The 24,818-nt window shown below is 39.2% G+C and overlaps 1 protein-coding gene across 1 annotated transcript in view; it reads left to right on the top strand.

The window, feature by feature from the left end:
* AGPAT4 (1-acylglycerol-3-phosphate O-acyltransferase 4) overlaps positions 1–24,818 on the top strand; it is a 70,360-nt gene that overhangs the window by 11,608 nt on the left and 33,934 nt on the right. The window contains exon 2 of the mRNA XM_085055317.1: positions 2,371–2,601. Coding sequence (XP_084911443.1) covers positions 2,424–2,601 — 178 coding nt within the window. The 5' untranslated portion in view covers positions 2,371–2,423. The remainder of the gene's footprint in view (positions 1–2,370; positions 2,602–24,818) is intronic.

The raw sequence follows: 24,818 nt of genomic DNA, 5'->3' as shown, positions 1-24,818 counted from the left end.
GTTTGCTGTAAAACAGGTTTTAGAAGCTTTACAGAATTGAAGTTTAAATGCTGAGGTATGAAAGTGAGGAATAAATTACTTTCAGACATTCCATTGTGGCTTCATAAAATTGTAAGACAGTAATTATGTTTTATCAGGGTTCTCTCATCTTTATTTTATTTCTGTGAAGTTTTGTTTTAAAGACCCAGCAGGAAGTAAATGATTCACATAAATGTAACATTTTAATAAAGTTTCACAACTGTTATAATGAAAAGGTAACAAAAAAGAGAATTGCTGGGTTAATTAGTGGACAAAAAGATTAATTATTCTTGTTACAAAGTCTGTCAGATGCTTACTACAGTAGATTTATGTTGGTTACATCAAATAGTAAGTTTTTAGGTCTTCACTAAGTATACAGTGGTCCAGTCTTTATTTGTGGCTGCTGCTGTTTTTATGTTTTATCTCATGTCTTACTGATCTCTGGGAATTACATTAGAGTGATTCTCTAGGATAGAATTGAACAAGCAGACCAGCACAAAAAAACTGCGGACAGTTTTAGCCGAGGACAGTAGGATAAACCCAGTCACCAGGACTTTGGACACTGTAGAGTCTTTGAAACCATCCACTTGTAAGTAGCTGGTTGCTTCCATTCTGACTATTTTAAAGAAGGTTACTTCCTGTTTGTTTTTTGGGGTTTTTTTTTAATTGTTTGGCTCTGTCTTCAGAGTGTTCAATGGAAGGGTTGAAGAAGAAGCACAGCAGGGGTTCCTACTAGACAACATTTCTCATTCTTCTTAGCCTTCAAAAGCAAAGCCTTTGGTCACAGCCCAAGCTAGTAAATTGTCTGCCACCCTAAGAATCATATCTTTATTAGGGAAGGTTGGTTAAAGCTGAAAAAGCTTTTGGCAAGTATCATGACACTGGTTACTACAATGAATAGAGAGGCCTGTTCTGCCATTCTGAGCTACAGCTGGTGTCAGCTGTGGTACTGAATAGTACAGCAAGATGAAGGGAACAAAAGGGCACATTTTGTCTGCTAATAATAGGGTTGGGACTGCCATAAACTCTTTATATAAATTATATAACAGTACTGATTCTCTTTCTTAAATTTTTCTTCATCTTCCTTGCGGTTGAAAAACTGGCTAAATAACTTCCGAAGGCTTTGCAGCAATTCTTGTGTGTGCTCTTTGCTGTGGCAAGCAGAGTCAGCAAAGGGCAGTAAAACAAATGTTTCAGGACACTGATCTAGACTTGGTGCCTCACATAATGGGGTCTCATATAAACTAAAAGGATAGGCATAAAGATTTTTTTCAGCAGTTAATTCCCTGGGCTGCTGACAGCTGCTGTTTTGTTACTGCATGTGACTGGCACATTCAGAAATACTTCAGGGCTTCCTCACTGGGAAAACTCTTCCACACCTCAGGGAGGGGGAAACAGTGGAGGAATGGAATGGCAGCAGCACCCCTTGTTTACCTGTATTCAGAATACTGGGGGTTGTGTTTACTGAGAGCTATGTCTTCATCCTAGCAGTAGTGGTAGTGATGGTGGGGGGAGGTCAGTACAATATTTGATAGGTCAGAATACTCTGCAGACGACACTTCCTTTGAATGCTCAATTGCTAAGGTTGGACTGGACCTTTTCAAAATTCTACAGACATTCCATAAGTAACCTTAGAGTTAATTTTTTTCTGGAAACACTGCTGGGTCACGGGTTAGTGCTGTTATTGATGTTTCCTTTCTGGGTTTATGGATTATAACTGACAGAATCAGTGTCAAGGAATAATTGAACAAATTGTGTGTATTGTGCATAGCCAAGCTTTTATTCTCTTGCCAAAATAAACTCTTATTTGAGTGTGAGAGGGGAACAAGACAATAAAGCTAGAATTAAGGGGCTGCTGCTACCTCTTTTTTGGGGACCATGGCTGGCATAGCTTGTAGCGAAAGACACAACTCCTAACAAAGCTCTAAAGCTTGCATTTACTTTGGAGCTGCTCTTGAAGATTGCAGAGGTGACAGTATATGTCTTATGAAGTACAGACAAATAAAAGTATAAGTTCATATCAAAGTTATCATATAGTTCAAACCAAAATATTTGCTCATATTTTATCAATGAAGACCTTATAGAGGAGTACTGTAGTCCATGGAATCATATGCTCGTGAGTTTTGCAGTTAGGATTGAAATGTAAATTGTTTCCAGAGCCAAATGAAAATTGATTCAGAAATATAGTATTCTCTTTCCATTCTTACTTTTGCAAATACTGGCATCAGGCCCATTCCTATAATAGGTATAACTTTAATTTAAGTGTATTTAAGTGTAAGTGTGAAGTCTATTTTAAGTCTGTTTATAGAAATAAATGCACTCTGTAACTGCTAATACTATTTGGTTTTGCAGGTTGTCTTCTGAATTTTGTGTCTGAAGGTACCCTCTTGCTTTCTCAGCAAATCATGGACATCGTTGGCTTTCTGAAGTCGCAATTCATTTGCCACCTTCTGATCTGCTACATATTTATAGTGTCAGGACTGATCATTAACTTCATTCAACTCTTTACACTTATACTTTGGCCAATCAACAAGCAACTGTTCAGGAGGATCAACTGCAGACTGGCTTACTGCATTTCAAGCCGTAAGATTTCATTTTTTTTTTAATAGTATTTTTATATTTTGTCTTGAGAGTAGAAAAGTTGTGGATTTCAAAGCCTATACAAAGGTCATGTCTGCTTCCTACAGCACCTACACTTGTATGAAGAGATGTATGCCTCGTGAAATGTCTTCTTGGGCTTAAATGTTTTGCTCTTTTATATTAGGATACTTGCTTGACTCAGTATGTTGAAGCAAGATTGCCTCTCATTTGGCTATCCATCATGTTTCCTTAAACTGAATGAGAAATATTGACCAAATGATGCATCTCAGCAAGTTCAGCTATTATCTGTAGGCTTACAGTGTTAACAAGTCACTTCCAATAATGTTTTCAGTCTTTTTATCATCATGATTTTGTTTATGATCTTGGTTTAAATGTTTCACGTGCAAATACTATTCAGGATTGGGAAATAACAGAAAAAAAAAAAAGGAAAAAATCTTCAAGTTCATGTGCTTCTTTCTTAAGCCACTTATGAACTATCTTTTCTTCGAATAGCCATTTCAGACATTAACCTGTATGTATTCAGTATATGCTTATAGTTATAATGTAGAATACAGCAGGTAGCCTGTAACCATTTGAAAGAAGCAGGGATTGCAATTATATGGATTTTTCTGGGGAAGATGGGAGAATGAGCTCAGGGTGTTGTAGAAAGATGAGACCTTTGAAACTGCTGGGAGATGTGACGGTTTACTGGCACTTGACTGAGCAGGTTTACTGGCACTTGACTGAGTGGAATGAATGAGAGCTGTGCCCATTTGTTTCTTCTCTGTTAGTAGAAGGTTGGTGGAATCTTCATCTGACAACAGTGAATTATTAGAGCATGTGGAGTTTTCTTGTTATAATCAGTTAGCTTATATATTTGCTTCTAAAGAGCTCCAACTGCAGTTTCAGCAGTTTTATTGTACTGCTGATTCTGACTTCCACTGCTCTTAACTTAGAGCAGAGAGAATTCTTCACAGAAACTGTTACGGAAATGCTAATGTACCATGTTCAAGATTTAGGAGCATGCTGTTAAATGTGTCCACCTTCCAGAGAGATGTCCTTGGGCCTTTCTGAAACTCAAAAGTACTTTGTTGGAAGGAAACTGTTGCAAAATGCATGCTTTTTGAGGCTCCCTGAAGATTATTTAAGTGTGATGTCACTGTCAATGCTAAGTGATTTATAGATGTTTCCGTACTGGGGAAAACAACCCTCCAGTACAGTATTTAAGAATTGTGCTGTGGAAATGCAGCAAAATGGTTTCTTTCAGGTCACCTTTTCTGCTACTGGGAACCTGAAAGGGAAAAACATGGTTAGTATTCATAATAAGTTGTGTGAGGTAGAAGTCTTTCACATGCTTCAACTTGGGGGCCACTAGGGATTATTTATCTTTCATCAGTGACTCTGATTAGCAACTGTTCAAAGCATTTTTTTGAAACATGCTTTTGACTTAAACTTCAAATGCATCAGAGTGTATATGCCCAAATAAATTGGAGATGCTCTTTTATTATTTCTGTGACAGAGAGAGGATGTTCCTTCTGAAAAATTTCATTTTTGCTGTGTGTATGTCCCTGAAGTAGTGGGCTTGCAAGTACTAGCCATTTGTATGTACAAACAGTGGCATTGGATATGGCTAGGTTTTTACCTTTTGCCTGGCAGCATAGTATGTGTTGAAAGCCATGGCATGTAGAAGGTACTGTACAGCTCTACACAGGTGTATATTATTATTTGTCATGCAGTGTTTTCTGGCCCATTCTTCCTTTTGGCTACTTGGTGCAGACATATCAGCTACTCTGTGGTCTTCAGGCTGAATCCTTCAGCTTAGCTCAATCCAGTCTGATCTAGGGGAGGGACGGTATAGAGGAGGGAGTAATACTTCATGCTTGTCCTTGGTGGGGCAGATGGGTTTGTACTCAGGGTTGCTGATCAGTTGCTTCAGTGCTGACACCCCTGGAATAGATTGTGTTGTGAGTTTTTTGCCCAGTCATGCTCAGAACAAAGTATGTCTGGGTTAAAGCCATTTATTTCAGCTTTATAACAGAGCAAGCTAGCTTGATGAGTCACCCTTATCTGAGTGATATTTGAAAAGGGGAAAATGATAGTTAATTTGAAAAAGTATTTCAAAGGACTAAAGATCAATTAATCAAAATGGATGTATTTTTGGGGGCCATTGGTGTGGTGACTAATAAGTCAGGTCTGTATGGATCTGATGAAAGTCATGGAAACAGCTTGCAGTTGGAGACAATGAAGTTCAGTTTTGGAGAATATAAAGAGGCATGTGCTTTGCAGTGGTGACAAGCATCATGTTGCCTTAAAAGCCTGATACAGCCTGAGTCACCAAGTCAACCAAAGAGTGAAATAGAGCAGTCATAGTTTAATTGAAAAATAAAATGAAGGCAGCAGTTGTCCTTAGATCCTACAAGTTCAGTTGTTTTCCATTTGATGTCAAAGGTATATATAAATCACTCCATGAAATTGGAGAGTTATTTTGGCTTTGACACTGTTTTCTTTGGGAAAGTTGGGAGTTTTTGTATTTCAAGTAGTAGTGTTTTCTTACACCCCTTTTTTTCCTGTCTCCTTCCTAATATAAGAACTTAATATTCTCACCTCTTGTGGATCGTCTGCTGATGTATGGGAAGCTAAAGTACTATTGTGATTAATGACTTGTACTCTCTTGAATAGTACAGCTTGAGTTCAGGGTGCTTCTCTGTTCACATGGATCAAGCCAGACTAGCTCAAATTAAAGTATTCACAGAATCATAGAATCATTAGGGTTGGAAAAGACCCTTACGAGTGAGTCCGATTGTCATCCCAGCACTGCCAAGTCCACCACTAAACCATGTCCCTAAGAGCCACATCTACACATCTTTTAAATGTCTCCAAGGATGATGACTCAAATCCTGGGCAGCCTGTTCCAGTGCTTGACAACCCCTTCCATGAAGAAATTTTCCCAAATGTCCATTCTAAACCTTTCTGGGAGCAATTTGGATCCATTTTCTCTTGTGCTGTCACTTTTTACTTGGGGAAAAGAGGCCAACCCCCACCTTGCTACAACCTCCTTTCAGGCAGCTGTAGTAGTGAGTGATAAGGTCACTCCTGAGCCTCTTTATCTCCCTCAGTTGCTCCTCATATGTGAGCTGCTGCTTCTCTGCTGCAAGTTTGGCACCAGCAACACAGCTTCTCACTGTAGCTACTGACAGCCCAGAAGGCTAAAGCCACAGACATCAAACTTCTCATCAGTGCAAGTTAGAGAAGGGCTGGAAACCTAGTTTCCAGTTTGAATCGACAGTCAGAAGGACTAACTAGAGCAACAACTTGCTTTTAATGAAACAGAGCAGGTGTAGTGGCACACACCAAGTTGCCTTCAGTAACTGATATTAAGTTATTGCCGTTCTTGAAACTAATTGTGAGTCAGACAGGGTGAGTTTAATTCTCCATTGACCTGCTCCATTAGGTAATAGCATTGAGGATGCCCTCCAAAGGGTGTGTTATCCATTCCCCATATTGCAGTTTGGGTTGCTTTTATAGCTCCAAGATACTTCTCATGCTTTACTATAAATAAACTCTTCCTGTTTGGTCCTGTTACCCCATTTGACAAATATGTACAAAGTAATGGTTAGTTCTAGTCCTATGTCCTCTGTATGTCTTGACCTTTACTGAAGAGTGTTGCAAAGAGTGGACATCCAGCTTCAAAAGAACAAACTTGTCTGTGTTGGTTTTCAGAGGAGCCAAAAGATTGGTAACATCTGTCATGTTTAAAGAAACAAACAAACAAACAAAAAAAAAAGCCAACCCAAAACAAACAGGAAAAGAAACCACACACACAAGAACCCAACACCACCCTCCCAGAAACAAAAACAAAACACCAAAATGTTTGGGCTTCTAACTTCCAGAAGATATTTTCTGGCTTCAAAAATATTGAATCCAGTTGAATCCATTGATTCAACAGGCAGTTGAATCCATTTATTCATGGATTGGTTCAACTGCCTGTTAATCCACTCCCTCTTTTGTAAAATGAGAACCTGGATAACCTCTCCCTTATACTGAACTTGACAGAGTGCACCCTAGTAAGGAAATTGAACACTGCAAACCTCAATGAGGTGATAACAATAAAAGTTTCAAACCTAAGTGTGCTTGGAAGTTGGCACAAGAACAAAGGCAGGGCAAGCAATTGATCTTGGGTTTTATTTTTAAATAATTAGGGACATTTTGTCCTCAGTTTCTTCTTCTTCTAAAAGACAGACAGCCAAGGTAGGAAGCATTTAGTGTGGAATACATCACAGTTCTCATGGACACTGTCTGAATTGGAAGAGGTGAGAACACATCTTCCTCCTCCCCATTATATGATAGCAAGCTGCCACATGGGTACACACAGCTTTTCTGGAGTAGCTTGTAAAGTTGGCCAAACACATAGAGGGCACAGGTTGTCTTGGGATTCATGCCATCTGTGCACATGGCTGTGGAGCTTGCTGGGCAGTGGGAAAGTGGTTTGAACTTCCCTAATCAGTTTGTGCTGGCTTGGCTGTTGAAGTGCAACCCAAGGTCAAGCAGAGTGTGCTAGGCTCCTGTGGACTGTTAGAGCACGTTTCAAGACTATGAGAATGGGATGTGCATCAACAGCATATGTGGCTTCTTTAGAGGTGCTGGGTGGGAGGTATTTGCCTGTGTGTAGAGCAGTTATCATTACCTTGTCCTCTTGCTGCCACTGTATTGGGGGAAAATGAGCTCCTTGTGCTCCCAGGGTGAGTGGCAAACTGGCCTCGGGCTGACTCTGCACCAGGTGAACTTTGTATAAACAAAAGACCTGGCAATAATGACATGGTCATGTGGACAGGTGCATAAGGGCCTTAAAAGGAATTGACTTAGCTTCTAATCTGCCTTCATAAATAAATCATAGTAGTACTAATACCTATTCTCGTGCTATGAAAGGGGTGTTATTACACCTCTGGGTAAAGTTACACTATGTAGGCTGCAGTTTGTAAATCCTGCTGAGGGGAAAGCTCTTGCTTGCATAGAAGGAGGCCTGATGCCTGTTGCCTGTTCATTGACTGCAGCAAAAACAAGGTGGAAACTGATTCTTCTTACAACTGAGCTTCCTAGAAACAAAACAAGTGGAAATTAAGAATTACTTCAAGTTCCATCATCTTGACTGACTGTTACTAATACAGTAAAGCTTATTCCTTCCATGTATAGCTACAGGCTTTTCAATATGTGGACTCAATATCTGAATAAGGCTTTGTGGTAGTCTGAGGGCCACACTACTCTTCAGTCCTTTGTTTCATGGCATTTAGAGGAACCCTCAGCCATTTTACTTGTTTGTATGAAGGTGGGGCTGAGGCAGGGAGGAGAATTTTGGCTCTGGTGCAGTTAAGTAGTTGAGAAGAGCTGGGAAGTAAGAGGGGCCCAGAGAGGTAGGACTTTCCTCTTCCTTCACTTCTCTTTACGACCATCTTATGCTGCAGAGGAAGCAGTCTGCTGTTGGCAAAATATGGCACAGTGTCCTTAAAACAATCCTGTAGCATTTTACTTATGAAACAACTTGAGTTATGCTTGTCAATGTTGATGTAACAAAGAGTTTTCATAGGACACTTAGGACTGCTTTCTTAGCCTTTCTGAAATATTGCTTTGAGTAATCTGTGTAAAATGTGTTTTTCTCAAGAGCTACTTGTCCACATAAGCCTTTGTTACCTTGTTTCCACCCACCACATCCATACAAAGCCACTGGTAAAGATTATGGAAAGTTTACAACAACTGCTGGGGGAATATTGGAGGCCAGATTTCATAGTCATGCAAAGGGAAAATATTTATTTGAACCTTTAGAAAACTAGATCATTGCCTTAGCCTTCTCTTTTTCTCTCAAGCCAATCCATGGCAATGACTGTGGAAATAGAGTGTACTAAGGAAATGCCCATATTAGTTTTAATCTAGATAAACTCCAGTAGAAAAAATAAACTCACTCCAGTAGAAATCATCTACACTGAAGTATTGTCTACTTTAATTCATTAATGTCTTCCTCCAGCCTATTTTCTAATACTCTTTTATACCTGTTACATACTTATGACAGTGCTGCTGGTTATCTGAACAATTTTCCACTGAGACCAAACCATCACTTTCTCTAGTTTAATTTGGAAAGACAGAAGGAGCAATTACTGCTCCAGATTCTCCATTATTTTGCTGGTAGAGTGAAATAAAGTGTGTGTGTGTGTGTGTGTGTGTGTATGTTTGCTGAACCTATCACAGCTTGAACTCTTTTTTTTTTCCAGATTGTGTTTGTGGAATTGCATTAATTGCTATGAATAAGTCCTCTGCAGTGCCTAGCATATGCCTCCATATTTTCCCTACTATGATTAACTTGCTGTATCAACTCATAACATTTCAGCCCTTCTCATTTTATGCCATTTGCAGGTGTTGTTACTTAGTTTTCATAGGTGTTCAAGTATTCACAGTGATCTTGAATGTATCAACCAAGACTGTATGCTGATTGCAGGCATGCTGTGTGAGCATGGTGAAGGTGTGTTTGAAGGACATCTGTGCATTACCTTTACCAGAGCTCCTAATTCAGCCTACAATGGATGTGGTCTGTTGTGCTCACCTCTCAGTGCAGGAGAAAGGGACTGCTCTCTGTGTTTGTATGAAAGTACTTCTATCTGACACAGCATAACTCAGGAACATGATTTCTAATGATCCACCGTCATAGCACAGAATATGAAAACATTTTAGTGCTCCAGTTGTTTATTCAGTTGCTAACAGTGAATATCACAATTAGAGGATCAAACACTTCATACAAAACATTTCATATTTGTAGAAACCCCATTTTAGGTATAGGCCTGATTTTAATTGCTGAAATGGTACTAAATCTGAAGGATAAACTCTTGATGCTGTGGAAACTTCATGCAAAGATGCAGAGAGTAGCTCACTGATCACCAGTCACAAGCAAATACAGACTAGCAGTAATCCAGCCCTCTCCAGGGAAGCACAGTACCTCCACAGGAAGAACTGCTGCGGCAACTCTGAATTCTCCTGTGTTTGGTCAGGGAATAGACCTGCTGGTGTAACTTGCAAGTGAGGTGTATTGTGTCATGTCTCATTTGCTATTGATTGGCTACATCTTCTATCCCCCCTGCTCCCTTTTGAGCAATGTGCACCACTGAAAACGTACATCTAGGTGGTTCATCCTCATCCAAAATCACAGTCACATAGCACCAAATTTTTGTGGAGTAGGTTTTCAGGCTCATCCTGTAACAAGAATTTCAGAAACTGGTCCAGTAAAAGTTATCTAGTATCTGACTGATTTTTTTCCAAGAGGATTTCTAAGCCAGTAGGAACCAGTATGTCCTTTTAGCAGATATTTGAGGTTTTTCAGTGTGAAACTTAAGATGAAAGAGCTTCTGAGCGTACATTCTTGGTAGTCTTCTGTGGCTAGGTGGTTGTTTCCTGTGACTTGTTTGCAACCTTCAGGTTAAGGCTTCTTGTATTGTTTTCTCACTTCTGAGACTGTTGCTGAATTTCCTTTACATCCCTCTTAGAGTAGTAAGTGCTTAAACATGTTTCTTCCAACACCATGTTCAGAAGTAGGACTCCTTTAACTGTGAATAAGAAGCCAAATAAAAATGTGTGCAAAACAATTTTTTTCATTTGCTTGGTTTCAGAAAGTCTGTTACCTGTTTTCCAGGCTCACTTTGGTCCTTGCCAAAATAAGATTTGAAACAAAATAAGGAACCATAAAGAGATTACAGTGCAATTGTTTGTGTACAGATTGTTTTGCTCTTCAATTAGCACACTTTTATTAGCATTTTACATCTGTATGCTTTTTCTGTACTCAAGCAAATTGTACTGGAGTGCCAATAACTAACATTTCTCTCATGGTTCCAAGTTCACTTAGCTGTGTTTCTAAATTGAATCTCCAGTATATTGCATCTCCAAGTGTGGGTTTTCTTTGAGAGTTAAAAAGAAGTGGGCTTCCTAATATATGAGAGATTTTTCATTGTACATAAATTTCTTACTGCTCTTATGGTGTACTTATATGACTCCGTTTAAAAATCCAGAAATCAATATGTACTGCTAATGAAAGGTGTTGATGAATGAATGTATCTCTGCCTGTGCTAGGTAAGGAAATATAAATAGTGATTGTACTGACTCAGTTTCTTGATGGCACCTCTAAAGAAGCTTACCCTTGTTTTTTGGAGAATTGCAGCTGGGAGGCTTTTGACAGGGGCTCTCATTAATACAGCTTTGCAGCTGTAAAGGAACTCCTCTCCTGTCTTACTGGATTTCTTTTTTTTTTTTCCTGAAAGCAATCTCATACCATTCTCTTACATTTTCCAGGTATTTCCCTTTGTTCCTATAGCGTTTCATTTAAAGATGTGCAATGTGCTAATCCTCTGCAGTTTGCTGAGGACTCTATAGTGGCAGTCTGACTACAGAGAAATAAAGAATCTGTTACTTCCTTCAAACTCATACAATTTATCTGTAGGGCCTATATGACAGACTTTTGCAATGCTATTCTTTGTACAAAGGCAAAAGATAGGGAGGGAGATGTTAAGCTTGCAGTATCAGAAAAGTGCTTGCATTGTATGGATTGAGTTATGTTTTTACCCACTGAAATATATCAATTAAAACTATTATTTGAGCATATCTTGCCTTTCATGCTCATAAAGGAGGGAGATACAGGCAAAATAGCTGGCATACCTCTTTATGTTCTTAATTTATGTAGTTTAAAATTGAGACCATAGTGCATTTGCCTTTTAGTATAACACTATACTTCCAGTATTTTTTTTAAATGTTAAGAGTTCATAAAATTTCTGCTTGCATTAAAGCTTACCATGAAGCTTGTCTCTCTTATGTCTTCACAGGCTCTTCATTAATTCATGTCTAAAATTCCGAGTTTCTTGAAAGGCAATTTAAATTTCTGTGGTTGTACAGCAATAGCATGTAGCTTCCTTTTGGTGCATGCAGTTGTCAGGTGAGAATTAGAAAAGCTGGAATGGCAGATCCATGAGTCTTTGAGATGTGATAGATTTTTTCATGTGGAAATCAAATTATGGTTGATAAATTGATAATTACGCAAGTGCAGGTGAGCAGAACAGCAAATAGTGTCCCAGAGGCAGCCCAAGCTGTGTGGGTTACACTGTTGGATTCAGTGACTTAAAATCATTGGGAAAGACTTGTCCTATGCTGTTGCTTGGTGTATGCGCCATGTAAATAAGTCCTTGAAAAGTTATTTTTCTATGTTAGAAAGAAGGGGATGGGAATTGGACCTCTTTTAAGAGCAGTGGTATGCTAGGTTCTTCCTATGTTGCATAAGATATTGGAGTGCCATACAAATCTTCAGGACTGGTTTTCAAAGGTGGGTCCTGTGAACAGTATGAGAAAGTGGAAAATACTGTTGAGTACTTTATCCCAAATAGTGTGGGAATGATAATGCTGTCTTCGACCTTCATATAGAGTCAGGATAGAGTCTCTCCTTTATTTCCAGCTCGTGTCATTGATTTCTTGCTGTAAAAAAGTCCTGTAATCATGACTGCATTTTTAAGCAAGGAAGACTAAAAATAGGAAGATTTCATACATGAGCAGTGCCTATTGCAGGTGGGTACTTCTGTAGCATGTCTTTTCTTGAGTGATGAAAAATAAATGTTAGTAGAAGAAACCTGTAAGACCAACTAGTCTGTCTGGAAGGGCACCTTTACTGATTTCTGGTATTATGTTTGGAAGGTCATTCCTGCTGCTCCCTTCACTGCTTCACTTGGCCTTCAACAAGGAGCTTTGTGATGAGCTTCGGGGGCAGTCCAGGTGGACAAAAGAGGAGGAGGAAATGCTTGGGTGGTTGTTATCTGTGTGGACTGGTCCTGTTACAAGCAAGAAACTGCTGCTTTATTGAAATGTGGGAATATTGCTGAATTCCTTGGGGAAGAAGGATAAGAGGAGCCTTCAGATGTGAGACAAACATCTCTGACACGTGGCTGTTAAATAATTAATTTTCCCAAATGGTTTGAAAGGAGCATTTCAAAACACTGACTACTGCAGATCTGTATGTGTGTTAAACCCATTGTACTTGTGAGGCTGGCTTTATTCCATACACTGTGTAACTTGGAGAGAAGAAGCTGTTTTGTAGGCAGATTGTGTCAGGATAAAAGACAGAAAAAACTTGTGAAATTAAATGTTTGAAGTGTGCAGCTGTTTTTTGGTTTTTTCTGAAGGGAGGGTTGCTTATAACTTGCAGCATGGAGATAGTTTAAAAGGAGCAGTGGCTAAAGAAATGAACAGAAGTTGTTTCCTTATTCCTCCACTCCTCTAGCTCAGAACTGTACTAGAGAAGGAAGGATCACATGAAACTCTTTTCAAGAATATGTATGCCGACTTAAAATTTCTTCTTCACCTGAAGAAATACTGAGTTTTACATTTTGCGGATGTTCTGTTAGAAAGAGAGAATCTATTTGATTAAACTTGAATGATCTGTGTGCATTTTGAGAGGGAAGGCAGTATGGGAATGGGAAGTGAAGCTGGGAAGTGAGCTGGTGTGCCAGAACACATTCAGTAACTGGAAGGGTCCTGTGCAAGGCTTGTGCCCAGATCAACTGCTGGCTCAAATACTACAGACATGCCTTAATGTGAAGGTCTTAACCCCAAGTTTTCAGTTCCTGTCATAGCCCCTATGAGGAAAGCCCATTCTGGCTTTCAGTATACCATGAAGGCTTTTGCATTTAAGATGTTGTATTAAATCTGATTCTTATCTTGGTTCCCAAAGCAATTTCAGATTGGCTGTGTTACAGGAATACTGGCTTGGCCATATTAAAGTGTTTGTAGTTTACTTTGTTTTGTACATTTCATCTGAGAAACTACTGATGACAACCCATCAAAAAGGGTGAATCCCCTTTTTATCAATAGTGTTCTGTTGTGTGAATTTTGTAAGGAAATCAAATGGATCTCGATCATGGTGCTGAGACAACAGCAAGCACCAGAACTATCATTGTGTGATGCCAGCCTTCAAAATTACACCCATAATGTTTTAATCAAGCAATGCATTTTTCGCTTAGTACATTAGCCACTTTATGCACATGTATATGCAGGTTTTAATTCTATGACTAAGCAAGCATTGGGATGAAATTGCCAAGATCAAAGCACAGATAAAGCTTTAGCTTTGTAGTAGGTGTGATGAGTCTAATCCTTATTTTGTGTAACTCAGCATGGTTAATGATTAACCATGGTTAACAGTAACTAGACCAGAGACAAAGATTATTTTTATGCAAGTTTTGGATCTGGCCAACTTAAGTAAATATCAGTGTATATTTGAGGGAAATAAAGAAAAGTGGAGGGGAAAAAAATTTGTGTGCCATCAATCTTCGGTTTGGTTTGGTTTTTAACAGTGTAATATATTGGCCTCTCTCCTAATCTGTGATTTTTATCTTGAAGTTATGTTGACAATTTAGTAAGTGTTGGGAGGAGGTGATTTGTTACCACTTTAAAGTGAAAACTTTGTTTGTACTTTAATATTCAAAATGACACACTTAGAAAGTGTTCCTTATAGCGTATCATTCTAGTCACAGGCTGCCTCTGTGTAGTGCATGCCTTGGAGCAATTCTCAGTGAGCTTCTCTTTCAGCAGCCTGTGTGTGCCCTGTGCTCTGTAAAGCAGCACTGCTTGCATGATTGCTTGAAGACTGGCTCTGTGCATTGCATACCCTGCCTTAGCTTTCTGCATCAGAGAGGTGGGCAGTGGGCTCTGTGGCCAGCCTAGGGTTCCCTCTGTCCTCGTCTCCTGGGGATTGTAGATGGCAGATGAAACTCTCCTTCCTGTCCACATTCTTTGTTGTGTTGGCTTTTTGATAAATGGCCAGCTCTGATTTGCAAAAATGCATTTTAAAGCAGCATTTTGAACCTAGTTTTAGATTTATTTTTTCTTTGCTGTTTAGCTGTATTTTCTTAGCTTAGAGCAGAGAGACTTTCTCTTCAGGTTTGGGGCTGGACCCTCAGTAGAAGCAGCTCTGCTCTTTTCTCTGCAAGCGGATGTACTTATTGCATAAAGTTCATAAATCAAAGTCTCTTGCTGAGCTTTGAGATCTGCTTGCTTGCGCCACTGCTTTTCTGTATCGAGGAGTGATCTAATATGCTGCTGCATGTAGATTTGGAAGTTGGTTGAGCTGTTCTTGTGGAAGCTTCCATGCAAGCTTTGTCCCACAGAGGCAGGTTGTTGGAAAAACATTTGCATAACAGCTAGCTGAAGCGAGAAGCTTGTCTCACAAGCTTCTCAGTCACACCCTTGGCAGTCAGAAAAGTGTGTTGGAAAGAATGATGCTCACAGCAACCTAGGTCACGAGTGATTTCTGTCCTTCAGCTGAACAGGCTGATGTTTCTTACAGTGCCCTTAGGTTACATTGCAATTCCACTTGGAGAAAGATTTGAACTGGTAAAAATTACACCATTTTCAAGTAACAAGCCCCTAATTAGACTGGACTGGAGTACCTCAAGGCTCTTCCTGTCCCTTCTTCTTGGTTCTACTATGATGCAAGAAGCTCCAAAGACATTGAATCAGCAATATTGATACCAGAGGAGGTTATTGTGTAAACTGAAATAGCGTTCATTTCCACTGGCTTTCTGCTTTCCAGCTTTTTAGACAAGGCTTTAGAGGAGATCCAAATGGCCTGCAGAGAACCACAAAGACCTCTGGTACAGTGCCAGCTGGCAGCCTAGCAAGCGAAGTCTGCCCTTGATAGGTCTGATAGAGCAACCAGAACTGATGCTCTTACTGTGCTTCTCTTAATTTTGCATGGCTGAAATCCTGTGAGAGGTCTGGATGGCCATCAAGAAGAGTTGTTTCTAAACAGCTGTAGGTCTTCCTTAGCAAAGAGGAAGTGTCAGCCTGCATGAGAAAGCAGAGTATTTTGGTCTATATGGCCTGGAAGGTGGGAAGCCTTCGTTGTTTTGCAAGCTGATAAATGCTGCATCCAAGTCGGTGAGTCACATGGATCCTGCATGTCTTTTATGTTGAGAAAGTTGAGTCAACGAAGGTAGTAAAGGTACTTCAGAAAGGAATAAAGCCAAGTTCAAGGAAATAACTGACTTGCAATAGGCTGCCCTTTTTTTCTGAGATTTCTTTATAGTTTTGATCAGTTTGTCATGGGATAATATTCTGTACCTGGTATATATGTAATATTACACCCCCTTGTTAAATCCTGAAGAATTTATCTTTTTTTTTTTTCTGTCATGCTAGAAATACTTGTGATAAAATTGACAGAAATATCAGTAGTGTGTATGCATATGATTTTGTGATACTTCTCCACTCCTGACATGTGCATGACTTGTTTGTATGACAGATCTTTATTTTACTACTGCTGTGACAAGTCAGATTGTGCCTTTTAAAAGAAGCAATAACTGTTTCTCCTGTGCTGACTTGAAATGGTGTGTCTGGCTGCTACTCTACGTAATTTGCAAAGCATTGAATAGGAAAATGTCTTGGGTTACCAGAGAGGCACAGCCTGCCCTTTGTAACTTCCAGAGGTTGTCTTTCTGGAAAATGAATAGACCAGGGTGAACGTTGAGCCTGTTGATGATGCAAGGTTTCCATGTACCATGTAAGCTAAACCTCTGTTTTCTAGGAAGATTATTCAACACAAATAGCTCTAAGAATACAACACTGTTGTTTGCAGCAGATATGAAAAAGCAAAAAGCTGGTTACCTCTTTGTGCAGAATTTCTGCAGTGTTGTACTGAGCCACTGGGACTACAGAACAGGAAGACTAATGATTTTTTTGTGGATACCCTTTCAGTCTGAGCAGTGAGAGGTTAGACAAGCAAATGGTATATTTGCATCCTCACCTGCTGGAGCACATGATCTGCAGGCTGTCTGAGCAGGTTGCAATGTTCCAGCAGTTTATTAATTTTCTAAAAGCTTTGAGGAAAGAGAAATGCAAGCACAACCAAGCTAAGTGTGAATGGAGAGGCACTGATGTCCTTATGTGTGGTGTAATGTTGTGTACTTTGGGTGTATGTCTTAACAGAATGTGCACTTTCTGATGTGTATTAAATTTGTCATTGAGAAAAAGTGGGTATTTTTGTATATTTATATATTTGTATAACATCATCAAAGTGGGTATTTTTGTATATTTATATATTTGTATCAAACATCATCTTGAAGGGTTACAGACAGCATGCAGTACAAAAATCACAGCTTGATACTTGATAGGTATATCTGATCTGTAGTACTTTATTTTTAATTCATGAAAGCCATTTGTTTGATTTGTAGTTTCTGACCTTATTGTCCCTCTAAAGAACATTTTGTGAAAGTCACTGATAGGGATTAAGAAGCTAAAATAAGCACTGGGACATAGTTCTTGTCTCTCAAGACCTCACGTGATGAGATGCTGTAAGATTACAGGCAGAGAGGGAATTCATAGAATGCAAGTGAACAATGAGTAATGGTTTTGTTCTGAACAGTGTTCTCAGTGATAGAGGTTCCGTGGTTATTCACCATTAACTGATGATATAATACAGGTACTTGGGCAGTTTTTTCTTCCATGATTGAAATTCAGATAGAATGTCTTGTGCATTAGAAGAGTAAGTAAAAGTTATATGCCTTGACTTGAGTCTAAAAATAACTAGTTTGTAGCATATTATTTCTAGTAATATGTAGATATTTCTCCTGAGTGCACTACATATCTGAAATCAATAGCCAAATTTAAGTATTACTGGAAAAGTACAGAAACCCTGGAAGCCATTATCCCTGGTTTTCTTGTTCTGTCTGTTCTTTCTGTAAAAACCATAGTTCCTTCTTTTTATGTGTTCATGCCTCCATGAAATGTAATTCTTGATAACTAGGAGCTTTCTTTAAAAACACTGCAGATTTTTCAGGATTTAATTTACCTTTCATTCAGTTTCCTAATTCCCTTTCCTTCCAATTTGTGCTAGAGATTGCTCTCTTTGGCAACTCGAACATTTTTGTATAATTTTTCTATCATTTTTCTCAGGGATAAATTCGCATCTCTTCTTGTCAGTACCTGAAAACGCAGGTTAAACATGTTGATGGCATCAATTCAGAGCAGGAAAAATAATGGGATTTTCTCTCTTGTTCTGAAATATGTTCTTTCTAAAGCTCAAATGTTTGATTTTTGATTTGAAACTAAGGAGGGTAAACTTGCTGTATATAGAAATTAAGGCTATTGGAAGAACACATGCGAGAAGGAGATAAATTTGTGAGAGCAGGTCTTCTTACTAAATATATGGATTAAATATGATTCACTTGAGTCAAATAACTTCCCTAATGCATATGGCAAAACAAACTCAGTCACGTGAGTGCGTGTACTTTTGTTCTGAATGGAGGCATGAGTCCTGAGTATGGACAATTTGATCACCCTGTAATTAAGGACATGCTAATGACTCATGTCAAAGAAGCCAGTTGTGACTAAATAGCTACAAGTTAAGACTGACATCTATTAACTTGGTTCATGTTTGCTTTTTTGGATACTCAAATTTTGAGGTCCTGGCCTCCCGTAAGGTGATTTTCAACTGAGATTTCCTTTGAGAAAGGTTTCTGTCTGGTGCCACCCCACTTATACAGAAGCCTTTGCTCATTGTTGCAAGATACTGTCTTCCCCCTGATCCAGGGGATGTTCATTGCAGCCTGTGGTAGCAATACGTTTCTTGGTCTCTGCAGGGTGTTTCTCAAGCAGTGATGGAAGAGAGAAGAGAGGTCTGTAAGACAGTCTGTTTGGAAAATCTTTTTTCCTAATTGCAGAAAATAGGACTAAAAGAGTTCCTGAATCATTGAATTTCTAGCAGTGGTATCATGTACTCTTTTTAAGATGAATCTGACTCAATTTATAAAGCTGCTAAGCATTTTTATCTGACAGAGTAATCAGAAGAACCTTCAGAATATTGGATGCCTATATTTTCAGTCACTTTAGACATGGCTGTTCTTGTGCTAATGGTATTTAGCTTAAATTGTTCTGTACTGTTAACTTTCCTCATCCATAAGCCATATTCATGGGGAGCAACCCAATCCTCTTCTGTCATTTGTTTGATAACTCAAGTGAACCAAACTTTTCTACTTTCGGGTCATCCTGATAGCCCTGGTGTGCCTCTGCTTTGTTTCAGTGTTTGCTTCCTGAGCATGGATGTCTGGCACTGATGTGCTGGCCCAGAGATTCTCTCAGTGGTGCAATGCACAATTCCCTTCTCTCCAGGAACAAACATCCTAATGCCATCCTTTTCCTTCTTACGGCTGCATAATGTGAATGGAGCATAAATGTTCTATGACAAAGTAATGTTCCCAGATAATTCTCTCCTCTGTCATTTCCAGATTATGAGACTCTATTTTTATTAGTTCTGCAAGATATGATGTGATGATCTGTCCCTTCAAAATTAATTCCATTTCTGTTACCTTACCTCTCAAGGTCATCTGATTCTTAAACTCTGTTCTGGCTTTGTATCATCCACAAAGTTTATTAATAGCAATTTCTTTTATTGTACCATGTGAATGGCTTAATATTGCCTGGAAGTGTTAAATTTGAAGTCCCTTTTTTTCCTGGCCTTTCTGGTTTCAGCAAAATACTTGAAAAGAAACTGTAGAAATTCAAATACCTGATGGCAAGTACTTGTTCATTTATTTCATGTTTCATGAGACCAGATTTGTAACCACTCTGTAATTACTATATTTGATTTTTTGATTCTTTCATTTTAAGATGGCACTTAACTTAAGCTTAATATAGCTCACACGGCTTTCATTTAAGCTTCTGTTTTGGGATTTAGCAATATGCCATCCTAACAATACAAATAAGAACTGGAGTAACATTATATGTACTGTTCATATAAGCTTCGTTGCTTCAACAGCTTCATCAGTGGGACACTAACGTCCTTGCACACTCCCCTGGGGTAAGGCATGATGTGGTGTCATACTTGATGAAGGCATGACAGGAGAGGAATGTCTGATGGATCAGGTGGTGTTTTGCTTTGTCCTGGGTGAGTCTGTGTGCCACAATGTGCAAGTTGTTTGATTCTCTCTTTAGAAAGTGGTTGCTGTGCAAGCCCAAAATAAACAGATAAGGACTATCAAATGCTGCATTACTGATCACTGCAGAACACTTAACACTCTAAGTTGTTTCTCACCTACTCTTTCCAATTTTCTTCTCTCAGCACTTCTGCCTGTCTGTGCTTGTACAGATGAATGTAGTAGACTTCCTGGTTTTGTGTACATCAAATACTGAATAATTTAATAAAAAACATAATCTCATATTCATGGAAACCTGACAACAGCTACTGCTCGCTGAGATAAGATGCTTACTTCTACTAAGGACAGAGCAAAAATCTTCATTATTTTTCTTATGTACATTTCTTATTCAGAAAATCTGCTTCATAGTGCAGACCTCACATAGCAGTTGTGACATAACCACTCGGAGTATAACTCTCCAGAGTTCCTTCTGCATCCTAACAAGCCACCTCAGCAGAGCATATTATTGATGTGCATGACAGAAACCTGCATTAAACTTAAAAGGTGATGTTTTTTAATCCTTTATTATTTACTTTAGAAATAGTTGAGTGCATATAGCAGTTGAGATAGTGGATTATGCTTGTGGCTTAAGAGGACAAAGTTTGTGCAAGCTAGAAGAGTAAGTTATTGGTGTCAAATTAGTACTGACATCTGCTTTTTATGGGCATGGTGGGAATTGCTTGTGAGAAGTGCAGTTTTTTAGACCTCATGAAGTACGGTGACAGACACTTCTGTTCCTCATGATTAACAGGAGTCTGTAGCATATCTGGCCTTTTCTGTTTGGAATGATGTTCTCTGGTTGAGCACAGGTGATGGAGGGTTAAGAAAAATATAATATAATTGATTTGCTGTCAAAAGTATTGTTTTTACTAAACCACTTGACATACCTGGAAAAGTGGAAAGGATTCACATGCAGAAAGCCTTCTTCAAGTTTAAAAGAGAAATGTTGAGGTTAAATTCAGTTTGAGAGCAGTTGATTGTAGGTTAATTTACCTATTTATCCATTTAGCCTGTCAGAGGAAGGAGAATTGATACATATGTATGTGGCGAGCACAGACCTTTCCTGTGGGAAAATCTTCTCTCTTCTTTTTGTGTTTTATAAACAAAGATAAAGTTTGGATGTTATTAAAACAGTGTCTCGAGATATGGATGATTCGAGCCTGGCCAGTCAGCCTGGGGGGAGATTTTGAATTGGCCCAATCCGAGTGATCTTTGAAAGTCTATGTAAGTTGGAATTAGTTAATAAATTTGGAACAATTGCCACACATTCGAGCCTCAGTCTCTCTCTCTCTGCTAGCGGTTCAACAACAACATATGTATTTAGGGAGAGTAGGGATACAGAACAGACAATGATGGCATTATCTGTGGAACACTGTGTTTTGGAGGTACACAGGCGTCATGGAGGTGACAAAAACAATAGCTTCATAATCGTCATTTCCAGCTATCTTCTGACTGGTTTTAGAGTAATATAGATTAGGCTTTCTTTGAGAGTAAGCAGAAGCTACTCATGTGAATCCACCCACAAGGAAAACATGCATGTGAGCTCAGGACAGATATATGTTGTTTCTTCTTCTCAATTAACTTTCCACTGTAAGAAGGTTCACTCACTTCTTCCCACAAGCTTCTCAGGATCACCTGCTAGCTGGGATTCGTAGCTTTAGCACTTCCTTTCAGGCTGTCATCTCCGTTCTGCTGATAACTAACTCCTGTGAAGAAATGAATGCTGAGGTCTCCATAATAAACCTACTGGTTATAATGTACTATTTGTAACAGTGAATGGTTTATTCAAACAGCTTGGAAAGGACTGTATTTCTTAAAGACGTACAGGCTTAAAAATAATAAAACCTACAAATAGAATGAATTGAAAAGTATTGGGGGTGGAGGTGTGTGTGTGTATAAGCAACTGCTTAAAAGAAAGCATTGAAATGAGACTGGTGTTCCTTTTGCACAGTGACTCGCAGTGAATGAACTGTAACCATTTCTTTGTGAAGCAGTTCCTCTGTGGTGCTGCTTCTGCAGTAGAAAGTCAGTGGTGTTTTGGACAAGAAGAAACCACATCCGGAAGAGATGCAACTGCCTGATTTCATGCCCATACAAAGCAAATGTTGGTGTCCTAGGAACGTGCCAAGCAGCATGTTTTCCTTCACTATTGTACTAACTCCTTTGATCAGCACATGCTATACTGTCCTCAGTCATTTGTGGCAAAAGCAGCACATTAGCTGTGTTGGAATATATGATTGTTGGAGAAAAGTACATTAAAATAATTTCTTGCAAGCAAATGCTGAAATGAATGTGACTTAGAACCTGAATGTATGAAAGGGCTGTGCTATGCGTATCTTTCTCCTTGCAAGCATATCCAATAACTTACTGTGATGAGTAGGGAATTAATAGTCACCATTTCTTCCTTCCTTTCTGTTGGTGATTCCTGTCCTTAAAAGCACAGACATGTAATCAGTTAAAGTGTTATTCAAGGGAGGTGTTTATAGGATCTTCCATGGGGACTGGCGCAAAAATGTGCAAAACCAGACCTGAAGGTAAGAGAAAAGGATTTTGCTTGTTTGGTTTTATTTTTAAATTTGTGTGCGTTATTCCCCATAACCCCTCCCTGCCATTAGCCAATACTGTTGCTGCAAGGCAGCTGTAAGGGAGGGGAAAACAACTCCAGAGATAACCAGTGGTTTTTACCACCAGCTGTGGTAAATGGTGGGGGTAGGGAGTGGGGCATTGTAGTGGTGCTAAGGAAAGGAGAGGCTGGATTTTGGTCTACTCTTCTGTTTAAACCCACAAAATCACAGAAAACCACAGAATCACAGAAAACTAGTCATCCTAAGCATTCTCCTACATGCAGAAGATCAGGACCTGTCTTGGAGTCAACCAGATTATGCCAATATACCTCATTGGTGCAAAAACCTGAATGTGTTGCTCATGTAAAGAATGGAAGAGAATGTTTGAGGCTGGAAAACTGATGCCTTGTCTGGCTCAGCTCCCTGAATGACCTTCCACTTACCTTGGGGAAGGGGAAAGGCATTGCTTGACTTTCCAGCTGCAGGGGTTTTTTTTTCCCAAGAATTAGTTTTTGTTCCCTCTCTCAGGAAATATGTATATGGCTTTTAATAATAATAAGTTCTTTTAAGTCTTTTTCCTGTAGACATGCAATCATGTTCCAGCTCTGAGCTTCAGTTTCATGTACCTAATCAATGCAAGCTTACAGCAGAATTCCTGCTTTCAAGTTATCTTTATAACTACTTGCAGCTCCTGCAGAGAAGAAGGAAGTAAAAACCAGAAATAAATGCCTGATCAGGTTAGACGGCAGAGTGAAACACTAGAATAGCCTGCGTAAGGAATACTTGTAAGTATTTTGAAAACCTCTTAGGCAGCTTTGCAGTTAATGTCGTAGGTGTCATTCGGGGGTTAACCCTGTCTGTGATACACAACGGGCATTTGAGTAGTCTAGGGAAGATGTAGACTTGCTTTTCTTAGTTACCTGTAGATTTCATTCTATGAAAAATGCTTAAGGAAGTGCACCTAATAGGAGCAGTCTGAAAATCTGGAAAGGCAGTAAGTGTTGCAAGTCATTCTTCCACAGACAGGCATAGATTCTAGACTGTACTGTCTGTGAGTCTGTCTTTAGCCTTATTTTTTCATTTTTTAAAATGCTTTCCTCAATCTTCTGTGTAATGCAGTCATTCATCATGCAGCCATTCACTCTCTCTGCTCTTTGAAACAGTGGTCACAGCTTGCCCACTTATCTTGCTTTTATTTGTATTGGACAGTTTGCTTTGCTTTTACCATATATTCCCATAAGAGTTTTCTGAGTTCTTTTTCTTGGTATTGCCTTGATACACAGATTAAAGAAAATTAAGAGATCAAAGGAAATGAAGAATGTCATGGAGGGAAGCAGTTCTGTAGCTCTTTAAATACGGTTACACACTTACCCGAGATCTTCAAATTATTGTACTTACTGAGTCAATACAGAACTGTATTTAAAATGCTTTTAATGGCATTTTAAAGTGGATAATTTATAGTTAGTCTTGTAAGCAAATGTTTCCATAGTTTATCACATAATCACAGAGTGGTTACAGTTGAAAGGAACCACAGTAGGTCATCTGGTCCTTATCAGGAATAGTTAGCTAAAGGAATTACTAACACCTTCTACAGAAGAACAGTGTTAACTGTTACAATGACTCATTCTTGCAAAACTTTGAGGTGGAAGTCTCAATAAACTGTGTTTCCTTTCTTCCTTTGAATGTTATTTTTCATATAATGACTTATAGTTCAGGTCTGCCTTGGAGATTTTTTTTCCTAATTACTTGTTTGAGAAGTACAGGCATTGAAGCAGCTCAGATTTGTGCAGTGCAGGGCTAGGAGAAGATCTGCTCTCACAAGAGGTAGGGGTATTCTTTGAAGCAGGATGAATGCTTCTTTTTTATTTCAGAAAGGTAAAAGCCTCAAAATTGCTAAGCACACAGAGTATCCATATTAGGTATTTGAAGTCATGATTTCTCCCTGCCATCGGCTTCTTCTGAAGCTAGTTGTAATGCACTGCAAGGACTCTGCCTTCAAAGCAGGGAACAAAGATTTCAAGTTCTTTTGGGTTTTCTCCTTTGCCTTAATTGTTTGAAAGTGTCACTGGAGGAATTGCTTTGAAAGGTAGGAATCCTCGGGATGTGGTTGAATATGTATTTATCAACTCAGTGGTGATTTTGAAACTCCGAAACCTCATCAGAGGGGGTGTGGAGGAGCCTTAGAAATCCTAGATCAGCCCTGGTTGGGAGCCAAAGAATCTTTTTTCTTCCTCCTATGCAATTGATTTCTGCTTACACAGTATGACAGGTCTAAAAGGAAGAAGCTTCCTCTGATCATCTCTGTACTGTGAAAGAGGGAAGGAAGGAGTGTGAACGAGTGACCTTGTGTGGCTGAGCTACCACAGCAAGTTTCTGGGTAATAAATTTCTGTGGGGAAGTAAGCTGGTGACACGATGCAAGAGTAGCACAAACTGACACTACTAATCACTGCTTGAGATCCACAAGGAGAAAGGAAGAAAGGGAGCTAGGAACAAGGGGAAAGAAAGAGTGGGGAAGATGAGGGAAAGAAACACATTAAGAACTCAGAGGCTGGCATATGGTATTTACTGTATTGAAATGCAGTGGTGTTCAGTGCCTGCTTTGTGTTTCTGCAGCATCTGCCTGAGCACAGCAGTGACAAATGGCATGTAAGGTGAGGAATAGGGACCTGTTTCTGCAGTAT

Source organism: Lichenostomus cassidix, chromosome 3, assembly GCF_008360975.1.
Source record: "Lichenostomus cassidix isolate B80296 chromosome 3, HeHo_3.0, whole genome shotgun sequence".
NCBI lineage: Eukaryota > Metazoa > Chordata > Aves > Passeriformes > Meliphagidae > Lichenostomus > Lichenostomus cassidix.
Note: the sequence above shows the minus strand (reverse complement) of the source record. Positions and strands in the feature narration are given on the sequence as shown.